Source organism: Oryctolagus cuniculus, chromosome 8 (genome assembly GCF_051225735.1).
Source record: "Oryctolagus cuniculus isolate XC-2025 breed Fujian yellow rabbit chromosome 8, ASM5122573v1, whole genome shotgun sequence".
NCBI lineage: Eukaryota > Metazoa > Chordata > Mammalia > Lagomorpha > Leporidae > Oryctolagus > Oryctolagus cuniculus.
Window position 1 is genome coordinate 85,817,912 of NC_142874.1, and position 13,951 is coordinate 85,831,862.

Here is a 13,951-nt window from a genome sequence, read left to right on the forward strand (position 1 = left end):
TTATGGTAAGAATAACCAAAGGTTCAAAAATTCATGAAACAATTCAGGAAGAAATCAAATGCAATATCCAAGACGAGACCAGAAAATTAGACCAAATTTTAGAATTTGATGCTGCATTAGTCTTGTATTACAATAACACCAGCAGAGCTGAGATTTCTGTTTCTTTGACAACCATTTAATCACTACTTAACATGTGGCTTAAGAAACAGAATATGGTGCCTGCTATTAATTATGTTTTAGAGATTAAAATTTTAAATTGTGCTAATGGTTCTGATAGAGTATGGCATATGTGTTGTCCCCAGGTTTGGGATAAAGCATAACTCGTCCTTATTTTAAGAGTTAGATAATATATAGTTTATATCTTGTTGTCCCGAGAGTACATGTAGTTGAGCATTTCCAGCACCAGTGGAAAAAAAAAAAAAAAGCAAAAGCAGAATAGCACAAAATCTGGACTTGATTGTTGTGGTAACAGGGAAAGAAGCAGAAATTTTTCAGTTGAAGATGTTTGTCTTCATTCTTCCTCACCCTCTTATCTTTTTAGCTCTCTCTCCCTGTGTTCATTAAATTATAATTTGGATATTCTAATTTAGGTAACAACCTAGTAAAAAATCTAAAAGGGACAAACTCTCTGGATTTATTTCTGCCTTCAATAAAAGTAGTGTAAGAACTTAATTCCATTAAAATTCCAATTTCTTCTATTGCATCTCTCTCTACTCTCACTTTTTCCACTCAAACATATACGTGTGAATAATTTTTAATTTAGCAGCCTTTTATATGAGCCTTTTATATGAGATTATATAAAACAGTTATGACAATCAAACTTCCCAGTATCATTATTTCTCCTGTTTGTTAACCTGGAAACTTACATGATCTCGTTTTTGTGTATTCTGCATCCAAAGGTAATATCCCCAAAGTGTTTTGTCTTTGAATCATATTCCAGCTGCTGACCTATACCTTCCTCCACTGATTTGGTCTCTTTCCTCTATCCCAGCTAATAAGCATCATGAGCATAGTAGAATAGCCACTTGCTTATTTTTTATTACAGGAAAGTATTTATATAGCCATAGATTGATGCTGTCCTTCTCTTAGACATTTTGGGAGATTCTAAGACTTTTAAACTAAACATTCATTTTTCTCAGTGAGGCAAGAATTTTTATTAAAGGATTACATTTATTTAGGGAAATTCAATAATTCTGACCATTTTCTTTCCCTTCCCTATAGGAAGAAAACTCTTACACTGTCATTTCTCTACCTTATGCAATTCTGGTTTCAACCCTCTTTAAACCCATTTGCCAAGAAAATGTTTTGGCAGATGGATATTGTCTTGTAAAATAATGATATATCACAGGAAGAATTTAGCATTACAAGGACTTAACCACAGGCAGGTTGAGGGTGACAGGATGTCATTTTGTATATTACCAGTTAGGGTACAGAGATATTGTAATACTGTTACTACTAATAATAATGATAGCTGGGGCAGGCACTGTGCTGTAGTAGGCTAAGCCTTCAGCTGTGGCACTGGCATCCCAAATGGGTGCCAGTTCAAGTCCCAGATGCTCCTTTTCTGCTATGGCCTGGGAAAGCAGTAGAGGGTAGCCCAAGTTCTTGGATCCCTGCACCTGTGTGGGAGACCTGACAGAAACTCCTGGCTCCTGGCTTCATATCAGCACAGCTCCAGCTGTTGGAGTGAGCCAGTGTCTCTCCCTCTCTCAGTAACTCTACCTCACACATAATATAAAATCTTAATAATAAGAATGATAGCTAACATTTTTCAGACTAGAAGATAAAAGGGAAATATAGTATTTAATCAACACTTTATTCTAAGAAGAGCACTAAGAGGTTTGCTTACATTTTCTTATTATAAGTCTTAACTAAACCACACTTTGACACTGCAAGAATCTTCCATTATTCAGTACCTTCATACATTAGCTTATAAAATTGGGCTTTAACTCAATTCTTCATTTTTTTTTACCAGCAGTTCTCAAGCATTTTGGTCTCAGAACCCCTTTGTACTCTTAAAAATTGAAAGGACTTTTGTTTAGATGTTATATCTATTGATATTTCTGTACTAGAAATTAAAACTGAAAAAAGTTTTAAATGTGTTCTGAATTTAGCAAGAAGAGCAACATTGTTCTATTTTTCCCCTAAATCTCTTTAATGTCTGGTTTAATGGAAAGCAGCTGGGTCCTCCTATCTGCTGCCGCATTCACTCTGTTGCAATTTGTTGTTCTGGTTGAAATGTAGGAAGAACAACCAGCTTCATACAGAGATGTAATTGAACAAGGGAAGATTATTCCGATAGCCCATTCAGACAATGGTTGACATCCTTTGGTACCTATTACTCTACAAGCGATAGTCCTCAGAGGTTAAGGGCAAGGTGGAATCTGAAATCATACAGTTTGGGATTTTTTTTTTTTTTGTACTTTTGGTACTCTGTGTATTCATATGGGAATGAAAGTGAGCAGGCAAATAATGTCTTTGTGCTAATAGGGAAATAGTTTGAATTTAAGGACTCCCTGGAAAGGTGCAGGGATCCCCAGCAGTCCTCACAGGTCCTTTTGAGAACCTCTTGTATGCGCTTGGGAAGGTAAGAAACAGCCCATGTAGCTTAAGGCCCTCAGCAGACATGTTTGCGTCTTATTATTCCAACAAGCCTGAGAGAGCAAAGAGGGCAATCATCTCCTCTCCATCCTGCCACGATACTGAGAGGATAGAAATAGTGTCCCTGACGTGATCAAGAGTTCTCGGCCGGCGCCGCGGCTCACTAGGCTAATCCTCCGCCTGGCGGCGCCGGCAAACCGGGTTCTAGTCCCGGTCGGGGCGCCGGATTCTGTCCCGGTTGCCCCTCTTCCAGGCCAGCCCTCTGCTGTGGCCAGGGAGTGCAGTGGAGGATGGCCCAGGTGCTTGGGCCCTGCACCCCATGGGAGACCAGGAAAAGCACCTGGCTCCTGGCTCCTGCCATCGGATCAGCGCGGTGCGCCGGCCGCAGCGCACCGGCCGCGGCGGCCATTGGAGGGTGAACCAACGGCAAAGGAAGACCTTTCTCTCTGTCTCTCTCTCTCACTGTCCACTCTGCCTGTCAAAAAAAAAAAAAAAAAAAAAAAAAAAAAAAAAAAAAAAAAAAAAGAGTTCTGGCGGTAAATAACCATAAAATTGTGATTCTAATGCTAAGGATGCTATTTTTCTCCTTGAATAAATGGTAATAAGTGTGGCAGAATTAACAAATATATGGTAGATGCTTTCTGAGACTGGCGTGATCAGGTATAACTAATCCTTCTCAAAGCTTTTAAAATTAGCCAATATTAATAGTGCTGAAATGGTTGACACTGTCAAACATATATCTGACTTTCATCTTGAAACAAAAAATTTTCCCCGATCATTCTGTTTAAGGGAATTTTCTAAAGGCTTACTAAGGGGAATTTAATAGGTGTCATTTAAAAAAAGAGAGAGAGAAAAAAACCACAAACTCTTATTTGTATTTGTTCATGAATTATGCAACTGCATGCTTCATTGTTTTTAAACTAAATACTAACCTCAATAAGAAATGTGTTGTTGCAGCATCTACTCTTTGTTTCTTCTCTTTTATTAGTATGCTTCATATTGATTTGCTAAACAATGAGGTCATTTTATTTCTACTTGAAGATATATAAGAGTTTTTGTCTATCTATACAGTTCCAAGCTATTAATTTGCATTATGTTTTCATAACAGTAAGTCATTACTAATGATACACATTTAGTTTAATACATTTCTCTTGAAAGTATAACTAGAGTATGTTTGTATCTATCATTTCACTGGGGGAAATACATTGTTGAATAAATGTATTGTAATTTTTTGTTATGAAATAAGTTCAACTCTTTTACTAGGAGTAGAATGGTTATCATTGATTTCTCTGAATATAGTTCAGATTTCCATTGTAGACCATTAAAGATCCACCCCAAATTATTTGTTCAGACGCTCCTTTTCATTAGGTATAATGACAGGTGCAGTAGGGAGTTATAGAGAGTTCACAAGCAGTAAATCTGAAGCATTAATTCCCTGACTTGAACATTTTTCCTCTTAAATTTGCATCATGAACACCAAAATTGCAGATAAATCTATTTGAGTCTATATCAATAATATGTTTTATGGTGGTAACATCTTTTTGTTCTCCACCCAATACTCAAGGTTTTATATGGTATATTTTGAAAGTGTCCGTGTTTGAAAATATTTGATGACATTTTAACACATCTTGTAAAGCATCCTTTCTATACCTTCCTGATCAATACCAAGTATTATAAAAAGAAAGGCTGAAATATTTGCTGTCTTAGGAAAAACTAAAGGTATCAAACAATGTGAACAGCTGCTCCAGAAATAATCCAAAGGAAGGGGGGAAGAAATGTGGAAACAGAGCCATTCTGGAGTTAGCTTTAAAATTCCATCACAGATTTTGTGTAGTTAGACTCTTATATTTGAGTTCAAATAGTTTTAAAAAAGAAAAGAAAAAAACACCTTATACATATTCAAGATAACATAAACACAGTCTCAGGTATTTTCTGACACCAAATACATGGCATCTTTTCCAGTACCAGTCCTACAACTCCCTGGTTCTGACAAGAACTTGTTATCCTACAACTCAATCCTGTCATGACTGTAGCTACCCTTGTAAGTGCTAGATGCATGGGTTGAAGGGCTCAGTCTCACAACACTACCCTCATTGCAGTCACCAGTTGCAGTTATCAAGTACCACCTCGCAGGTACTACTGTCTAGCTTGACTGCAAATTCAGGGGCTCTCTCAACCCCACCTATCAGATTTAGTCATTTCCTAGAATGACTCCCAGAACTCAGGAAAACGCTTTGCTTACAATGACGGTTTCTGTAAAGGACAAGGATGAAAAGCCACATGAAGAGCTATGCAGGGTAAGGTCTGAGAGAGGCCTGAGCACAAGGACCTCCGTCCCTGTGGAGTTGAACTATTCCACTCTCCCAGCACATAGACTTGTGTTTATCAACTAAGAAGCTCTCCACTTGTTCAGGGATTTTTGGAGGTCCCATTACATGGATATGATAGATTGAACCACTGGCCATTAGTGATTGAATGCAGTCTCCAGCCCCTTTCCACTCCCTGGAGGTCAGGTGGGGCAGAATGTCCAAATCCCTTATCACATGGTTGCTTGCTCTGACAACTTGACACTATCTAGGCATCTCCTAAATATCTAGGCTTACACCTCATTTGTATAAGCTCAGATATGGTTGAAATGGACTGATTGTGAGTAACAAAAGGTGCTCTTTATCACTCCTATGGCTCAGAAAATTCCAAAGGTTTTAGGAAATCTGTGCCAGGATTTAGGGACCAACACCAAATTTTTTATATTATTTTTGATAATATATGCACACATTTAAATTAAGCCACAATTGGGTTTCCTCCAGGTAGGGTAGATAAGATTTTGGAGATATGGTAAGGAGAGAGATTTTTCCTTTCATGAGATTGCAGTATAACTGTAAAATAGTGCTATGATCTCAGCAAGAAAGCTGTATATGATCAAGGAAGTTAAATCCCCATAAAAGAAGAAATCGAGTTTAGCTTTATTTGTTTACTGTCAAATGCGTAATGATCTTTTATGCCCATCTTTTTAAAGGGAGAACCAGGTTTCATTGGTCCTCAGGGGGAACCAGGCTTACCAGGGTTACCAGGAACCAAAGTAAGTGGAGTATTCTTTCCTTCCTTTCTTCCTGAAATTTTTGTCACATATGTTTAGTCCATTATGTTGAAAGAAATGAGGGGTTGGGTAGGCATTTGCCTATCAGTTGAAACTCCCGTTGGGACACCCACATCCAGTGTTGGATTGCCTAGGTCATTGTTTGCCTGCAACTCCTAACTCCAGCTTCCTGCTGGTATAGACCTAAGCAGCCTTGAAGGCTCAGGTAGTTGTTCTTCATCTATCCATGTGGGAGACTTGGATTGAGTTTCCATCTCCTAGACTTGGCCAAGCTCAGCTCTGCCTATCATGGGCATTAGGAGAATCAACTAGTAGATGAGGGTCTATTACTCTTCCTCATCCTCCCTCCCTCTCTGCTTCTCAGATTAAAAAAAAAAATACAAATCCTAAAAAAGAAATGTGAGGTAACTCTATTACTTATGTGACCAGATATTTTGCCTAACAGAGAACTGTATAAACTTAATTCACCCATTACTAATACTTCTAATGAAAATTCCATATTAAACAAAGCAATGGGAAGTTTATTTCGGAAAGTCTTCAGTGAGTCAACAGGTTGAGGGAATATGTTAGTTGCTCCACTTGTTCCCAAATTCCTCCCATATTGATTCGATGCTTTAGCCTGCTGGTTATAGGAAATCAAGGAATTCTGAAAAGGAGAGAGAGAACTCATTAACCTCCCTACCCCTCATCATCACAATTTTAGGATATACTTGTAAATCAAGCATTGTTACTGTTCCCAGCACCCCCTAGATTTCAAAGGCAAGTACAGCTGTCATATAGAACCCTAAGTGCCTCATTCCAAAAGGATCCACCCTGAATGTTGTCGGCAGAAATATCCTGTAATGAAAACCAGCTTACACTCTCCTACTTGGCAACCCTAGAGAGGGCCCTAAAAGCAAACCCTATATGCTGCCATACAGAGAAATATGTTTCAGATACAGTCAGGCCTATGGTTCGCTTTTTATCTATCCCGTAAGACATAAAAAGGTGCAACTCTGATGATGGAACTTTACCCATGACAGACTCGTGAATCAAAGAAGGGGCAAAATTACATCAAACTACATTCTTTCATTTTTAAACCATTGTAGTCTTTGCCTCAATGTGTATTGCATTCACCAGAAATAAGCCAGGGATGATTTCCAAGAGTTAGAAAAATATGTTCATGGTCTGTTCCCACAAAACAGTCCTCATTTCCGTAGGTCAAGTGAAACTAACTATAATCCTGGTAAATGGAAACTATGTGTGGCCTAAGGGGGACTGAAACTCAGTCACATCATGAAAAATTGTTACTTTCTTGAGAAATTTCGTTTTCACATAATGATCTGTCGGGCTTATTAACAAAGTATGAGGAATGCCTGTTTTAGCCTTAACAGATTTACACGAGAAATATCTTCCTGGAATAAAAAGAGAGAGTACACAAAAGAATGTGGATTTTCCCTGGTAAGATAAGGACTGGTTGTATCTGTTGAGGTGCACAGCATCAGAGCCAGGTGAGGAAAGATGGCAGCCTCCCGGATGAGCACAAGATGGGGCAGAGCTGGTCCCTATAGGACAAAACCGGGCATGCATGACATGTATGAATGTTTGTGGCATTTTCTTTGCTACATGAGGGAACTCAGAAGAGACTCAGGCAGCATAAAGTGGAGTTCACCCTAAACATCTTTGCTTTAGTGAACTGATTTTAAAATATTCTTCAGTTTCAAAAAAAAGAAAGACCTAGATGTAGAGCCATAGAATCAACATTAATTGCTATAATGAACAGCATGATTTTATCAACTAGATTCTTTTATAATGCATACTATTCTGACCCCCTACTAAAATAATTATCATAAAAACAGATATGGATAGGAAATTTATTAACAATATTTTGAAGGTAACTTATCAGCTACATTGACTATATCAATGTGAGTTCAGTATCATAATGGAATAGTCACAATTATTTAACAGTCTCTTTCAGCTGAGCTCCACTCTTTTCCAGTTCTATAGAGTTGGAATTTGTACTACAAAATTCAAATTTGAAAAATAAACTAAGATTGCATTTTTTCTCCCAGCACAGCAGAGAGACTGAAAGTCTACAGCAGGGGCCAGCACTGTGGCGCAGCAGGTTAAAGCCCTGGCCTGAGGTGCCAGCATCCCATATGGGTGCCAGTTCTGGTCCAGGCTGCTCCTCTTCCAATCCAGCTCTCTGCTGTGGCCTGGGAAGGCAGTGGAAGATGCCCAACTGCTTTGACCCCTGCACCCACGTGGGAGACCGGGAGGAAGCTCCTGGCTCCTGGCTAAGATTGGCTTAGCGCTGGCCGTTGCGGCCATCTGGGGAGTGAACCAGCAGATGGAAGACCTCTCTCTCTGTCTCTATCTCTCTCTGTGACTCCATCTTTCAAATAATAAAATAATTTTTTTAAAAAATAAATAAAATAAAAAGTCTACAGTAGCACCTGGGAGGGACCTAAATCCCTAAATCACTCTAAAGAAATGGAGCTTTTTTTTTTTTTTTTTTTTTTTGACAGATAGAGTTAAACAGTGAGAGAGAGAGAGAGACAGAGAGAAAGGTCTTCCTTCTGTTGGTTCAGTCCCCAAATGGCTGCTACAGCCAGAGCTATGCCGATCTGAAGCCAGGAGCCAGGCGCTTCCTCCTGGTCCCCCATGCGGGTACAGGTAACCAAGCACTTGGGCCATCCTCCACTGCCTTCCCGGGCCACAGCAGAAAGTTGGACTGGAAGAAGAACAACCAGGACTAGAACCCGGCACCCATATGGGATGTTGGCGCCGCAGGCGGAGGATTAACCAAGTGAGCCACGGCACCAGCCCCAGAAGTGCAGCTTTAGTTAGAATACTTTACAATATTTTTCATCAATTCATCAATTTTTATTAGATAGTTTTCTGTATTTGAGAATGGGAAGTGAATTTATATTGCCCTAAAGCTTATGTTCCAATATGGGTTTAATACCATATATTCTATTATATAATATATAAGTATATGACAGAGTATCAGAGCGTGATATGAAACTGTGTGGCATTGTGATAAAAAGAAGTTCAATGTAAGGATATGTAGGCTGTTATTCCTGCAGTAAACTCCAGATAACTGATTTTTAAGAATTTTTATTTTTCCCTAAAATAAGTATATAGTTTTAAATTCTTCTGTAATTTCTATAATTCCTAAAGTAACATATTAAAACATTTAAAGGCCGGCGCCGCGGCTCAATAGGCTAATCCTCCACCTAGCGGCACCGACACACCAGGTTCTAGTCCCGGTCGGGGCGCCGGATTCTGTCCTGGTTGCCCCTCTTCCAGGCCAGCTCTCTGCTGTGGCCAGGGAGTGCAGTGGAGGATGGCCCAAGTGCTTGGGCCCTGCACCCCATGGGAGACCAGGATGAGTACCTGGCTCCTGCCATCAGATCAGCATGGTGCGCCAGCCGCAGTGCGCCGGCCGCGGCGGCCATTGGAGGGTGAACCAACGGCAAAAGGAAGACCTTTCTCTCTGTCTCTCTCTCTCACTATCCACTCTGCCTGTCAAAAAAAAAAAATTTAAAAACACTAAAATTCCAAATACCAACAGAAGCCCTTCAGTGCCACTCTACTGTGATGGTGGGATTGGGGAGAAAAAAGAAATAAGCTGTTAGGTTTCTGGAGCAACTTTTTCCATCTTGTATATTCACTCAAGGCTCTTGCCTTTCTCCCAACCTCTCTCTGTTTTCAAAACTTCCTCAGTGGATGCTAAAACCCTATGGGTCCTTCTGAACCATTGATGTAATCTCTCCCACATGCTTTATGAAACCACAAAAGCTACCAAAAGTGGGCATACGACAAATCAGGACCTTGGCTTTAGAACCCTACACCACCCATCAAGATGCCAGTCCTATTTTCTTCTCCTTTCCAAGATAAACCAGTTCCTTCAAGGAGGAGGCTACCTCTCTCACTTCCATATAAACATGGCACCCACAGATTGAATTCTGTACCTCTTTGATTATAAAAACTCTACCTACCATGCAGGAAGCCAGGTGCTCTCTGTTCTGCATTCAGGGAGCTTCATTGCAGCATCTTCCTGGAGGGCACCTTGGCAAGCTTTGAAAATATTAGTGCTTTTTGACTCAGCAATTCCCCAGCTAGGAATTTGTCCTAAGAAAATGATCAGCTATGTGCAAAAGATTTACACTTCAAAATATTTATGCAAAATTGAAGATTTAGGAAGTTTTTAATTTCAGCTCTCCCACTTTAAAAGCTTTGTGACTTCTCTGAGCTTTGACTTTGTCCTCTGTAGAATTTGGATCATCACATCCTTCTTGTTTGTCCTGAGAAGTAAATAGGATAATGCCTATGGAGTATTTGGTGCAGTTTCCATGTTCATCAATGGTGTGGATGTCAACAGCAGTGATTACCAAATAATCCTCACCCATCCTTCAGGACATGGCTCAAATCTCACCTCCAGAGGAGCCAATCTGCCTGCAGAAGCCAGTGGAGTTTCCTCTCTGTGACAAATAGGCTTATGTTACTCTATGTCTTAGCTACTTTGTTCATGTGGATATTGCCTGCCTGACTGGATCACTGGCACCTTAGACTTCATATAGAGCCATTAATATGTTTTTAAAATGTAATATCTCCATGCCTTCTATCATTCTTAATACTATGCAAGTTATGGGATCACAACTAGTTTTCTCCATTTTGCAGAGAAAACTGAGGTGTATGTAACTAATGTGCCACAAAACACAGAACTGGTAAATGACAGGGCCGGAATGAAAACCTAGGATGTTGGATTACAAAGCCCGTGACCTCACCACTTTGCCATGCTTCTTGCCAGTAGTGCTTAAAACCAGGCTGCAGAATGAGAACAGAGGGCCATTCCTGCCTGGAGGTATAATCATGGCTCTCATCAAATCTCTTTTGAGGTCTTTTTACTTCCCAACACAGCTATCTGGCAGGCACTTACCAAACCATTTCCTTATCTATAAAATGAGGAGGATAATGCAATGCTGAATAATTGTGTGTTAGTCATATACTACGTATATATACACACCGATAGAGAAGAACGACTTTATTAGGGGAATTGGCTCCAGCAGTGATGGAGGCTGATCAGTCCCGTGATGTGCTGTCTGCAAGCCAGAAACACTGAAAGGCCAGTAGCTTTGCTTGATCCAAGTCCAGAAATCTCAGACCCTTGGCAGTTGATGCTGTAACTCTCAGCCCAGGGCCAAAGGCCTAAGAACCTGAGAGGTTGCTGATGGCAGAAGACAGGTTTCCCACTCCAGGAGAGGAGATGGGAGGAGGGAGAGAGACAGAAGAGGGAGAGAGGGAGGAGAGGAGAGATTAATTCCCCTTTCCTCTGCCTTTCTGTTCTACAAGGACCAGACAGTTGTCCCCACATTGAAGACAGCCCTCCTTCACTCAGTCCACCAGTTCATAGGCAAACCCTTCCAGAAACACCCCCGTAGGCAAGCCCAGAAATAATGCTTTACCAGCTATCTAGGTATCTGTTAATCCAGTCAAGCTAACACCTCAACTATCACAAATAGTTTTAAAGAGATAATTTTAGTCAAGGGGTTAATGTGGTGCAGACCTATGATAAATAGATGGTAACTCTGCTTTCTTTGATTGTATTCAATTCACTGATTAATCTACAGGGACCAACTGGGGCAGTTGCCATTTATCTGTTTGGCCATTTACCTGTTTTGCAACTCGTGACAGGGTGAACGTGGGGAGGCAGGGCCTCCTGGAAGAGGTGAGCGAGGGGAGCCTGGAGCCCCTGGACCCAAGGTCAGTTATTCCTGCCTTGAGAAGACATTCTTGGCTTTGGAGATGTGTGCCTCTTGCTTTAGAACATGAAACTAAACTAAAATTCCTCAACAGGAATTAAAAGAGCCAAAATCACACATAATGTGTTAGAATGCACACTAATTGGTTCCTTTCAAAAGGGATTTTACAATTGAGCTTTCTCCATTTACTCTCTCCTGTTCAGTGAACAAATTTAATAGCACACTCAAACATATAGGAAGGGGGCTGTCATAGTAACATTCTCATTCACATATCAAAATGTACAGAGAAAATTTTCTGCTGATCAGTGCTGTGTTCGTTTTTATAATAACCTTATAGAGTAAGGTGTCTTGAAAATATTAGAGTTAAGGATTTATTTGACTGTTCAATCTTTATTTATCTAAACTGCCTGCAAACTAATATGGTCACACTTTATTTTAATAACTCATCCTAAGAACACAGGAACTTATTTACTCTCTGATGAAAAGGAAATTTGTGCAGACGCATACTGTTGCAGCCAATGAGTTCTTCATTGCAGCCAATGAGTTGCCCTCCCCTGGTGGGAGGGCTGTCCATAGATTAATAATGGAATGAGGGTTGGTGGGGAGACCAGAGAATGAAGAACTGGTATGGTAACGATAGCTGCATACAGTGCTTTAAGAACCAACATTAGATGGACCCATATATGGAGGCAGTTAAAGTGTTTCCATTGTCTTCATTATTCTGAGTCACTACTAATTTCTTTTTTCTGTTCGTATCTCCTCTGTCATTTTCTCTCTTTCATCTTCATCTTCTCCTATATTAGGGAAAACAAGGTGAATCAGGAACTAGAGGTCCAAAGGGGTCAAAGGTCAGTAGCCAAGTAACCATTTCAAGGTCTGTGCTTTTTGGCTTTTCTCTCAGAGGATGGTGTCGTGGATTAAACACCTTCGTGCACTGGGGTTGGGCTGATTCCTGCCTCTAGGATGATACCTTAAGGCAATCAGCTGTTTCATATTGTTGCTGTGTATTCTTGGACTTCAGACTTTTCTTTAAGAGAGGTTATTTCCTGTTTCATAAAAAAAATCAAGTACTTAAATTATAAATTGAATAATCTTACCTTTTATTCCCTAGCTATCTTTCTAATAAATATTCAAATTATACTTTGTTTTTAAGTAGCTGACTCTGTTGCACTAAAATTTCACCAGCAATTGCAGTTTTTCCCTTTATCCTGCTCCTTATAACATCTACTATAGCATGTTTGCTGTTAGCAGAATCATGTTACTTTAAATGCCATTAGCTAACAGTATGGAAAATGGGTATAAAATGAAGAAAACAAAGCAGTGATATTTGTTTTCCCTTCCTAACAAATGTAATAAATAAGCATAATATGGGTAGGAAGACTTATAATTAAAAATAAGTTAAAATTGAAATTCTTTTTCCTGCTTGCTGTCATTGGTCCTTGCTCAGCTTTTAGGAATATGTACAACACATATAAAAATGCTTTTGAGGGGCTGGTGCTGTGGCATGGGAGGTGAGGCCTCTAACTGCAGTGCTGGAATCCCATGTGGGCTCTGGTTCAAGTCCCAGCTACTCCACTTCTGATCCAGCTCTCTGCTATGCCCTGTGAAAGCAGTAGAAGAAGGCCCAAGTCCTTGAGCCCCTGAACCCACATGGGAGACCCAGAAGAATCTCCTGGCTCCTGGCTCCTGGCTCCTGGCTCCTGGCTTTGGATTGGTGCAGATCCAGCTGTTGCGGCCATCTGGGGAGTGAACCAGTAGATGGACAACCTCTCTGTAACTCTGAGTTTCAAATAAATAAATAAATCTTAAAAATAGCTCTTGAATTCCGTAAAGGAAAAGGACTCAATAAGTTTGCAGGTCTTTTAAAAGAACCTTCAAATCTACACAGGTTCACAGCTCTTCTCTGTAGTTTCATTGTAGACTTCTGAGAGTTTTGAGGGTTTAGCTATTCCTGGTTTCTCTACAGGTGGCATAATGATACTATAAATGGAACTTCAGAAATTTCTCATGTTGCATTTAAAAATTCAAAGAACTAGGTTGCCCCTGCCCCTGCCAACCTGTCCCAGCTGACTGCTGTCCACTTCAGCACCATCTAAGTGCTAAAATGCCTGTGCCTGCAGATAAAGGTTTCCTTAGATCCCCATCAGAGGGAGACCCAGCCTGTGACCTTTCTTTCCTAGTTCTCCCTGGAATGATCTCTCCAATTCTTCCCTCTCCCAATTATCTACACTTTTCTTCTCAGAGGACAGACAGCAAACTGTTCAGCGCTTTTCCCTTTGCCCCAAATCCCCTCAAATAAAAGGAAGAACACAGCTCAATCTGAAAGGTGAAAGCTGACTGTGGGTGCTGTAGAAACCAATTGCTTTGCCTTTGCAGTAGCACAATGTGAGAAGGTAGCCATATATACTGTGTCATGCTTCCGAAGTGCTCTGTCTGAAATGAGGGCTTTCATTCCCTTCGAGCGCATCTTTGAAAAGAATTTGCCATTTTGGTAGCAGTGCATGTT

General features: G+C 40.3%; 1 protein-coding gene across 1 annotated transcript in view; it reads left to right on the forward strand.

Annotated features, from left to right (window-relative positions):
- COL25A1 (collagen type XXV alpha 1 chain) overlaps positions 1 to 13,951 on the forward strand; it is a 530,955-nt gene that overhangs the window by 464,366 nt on the left and 52,638 nt on the right. The window contains exons 19-20 of the mRNA XM_017347366.4: positions 5,618 to 5,680; positions 11,378 to 11,446. Coding sequence (XP_017202855.2) covers positions 5,618 to 5,680; positions 11,378 to 11,446 — 132 coding nt within the window. The remainder of the gene's footprint in view (positions 1 to 5,617; positions 5,681 to 11,377; positions 11,447 to 13,951) is intronic.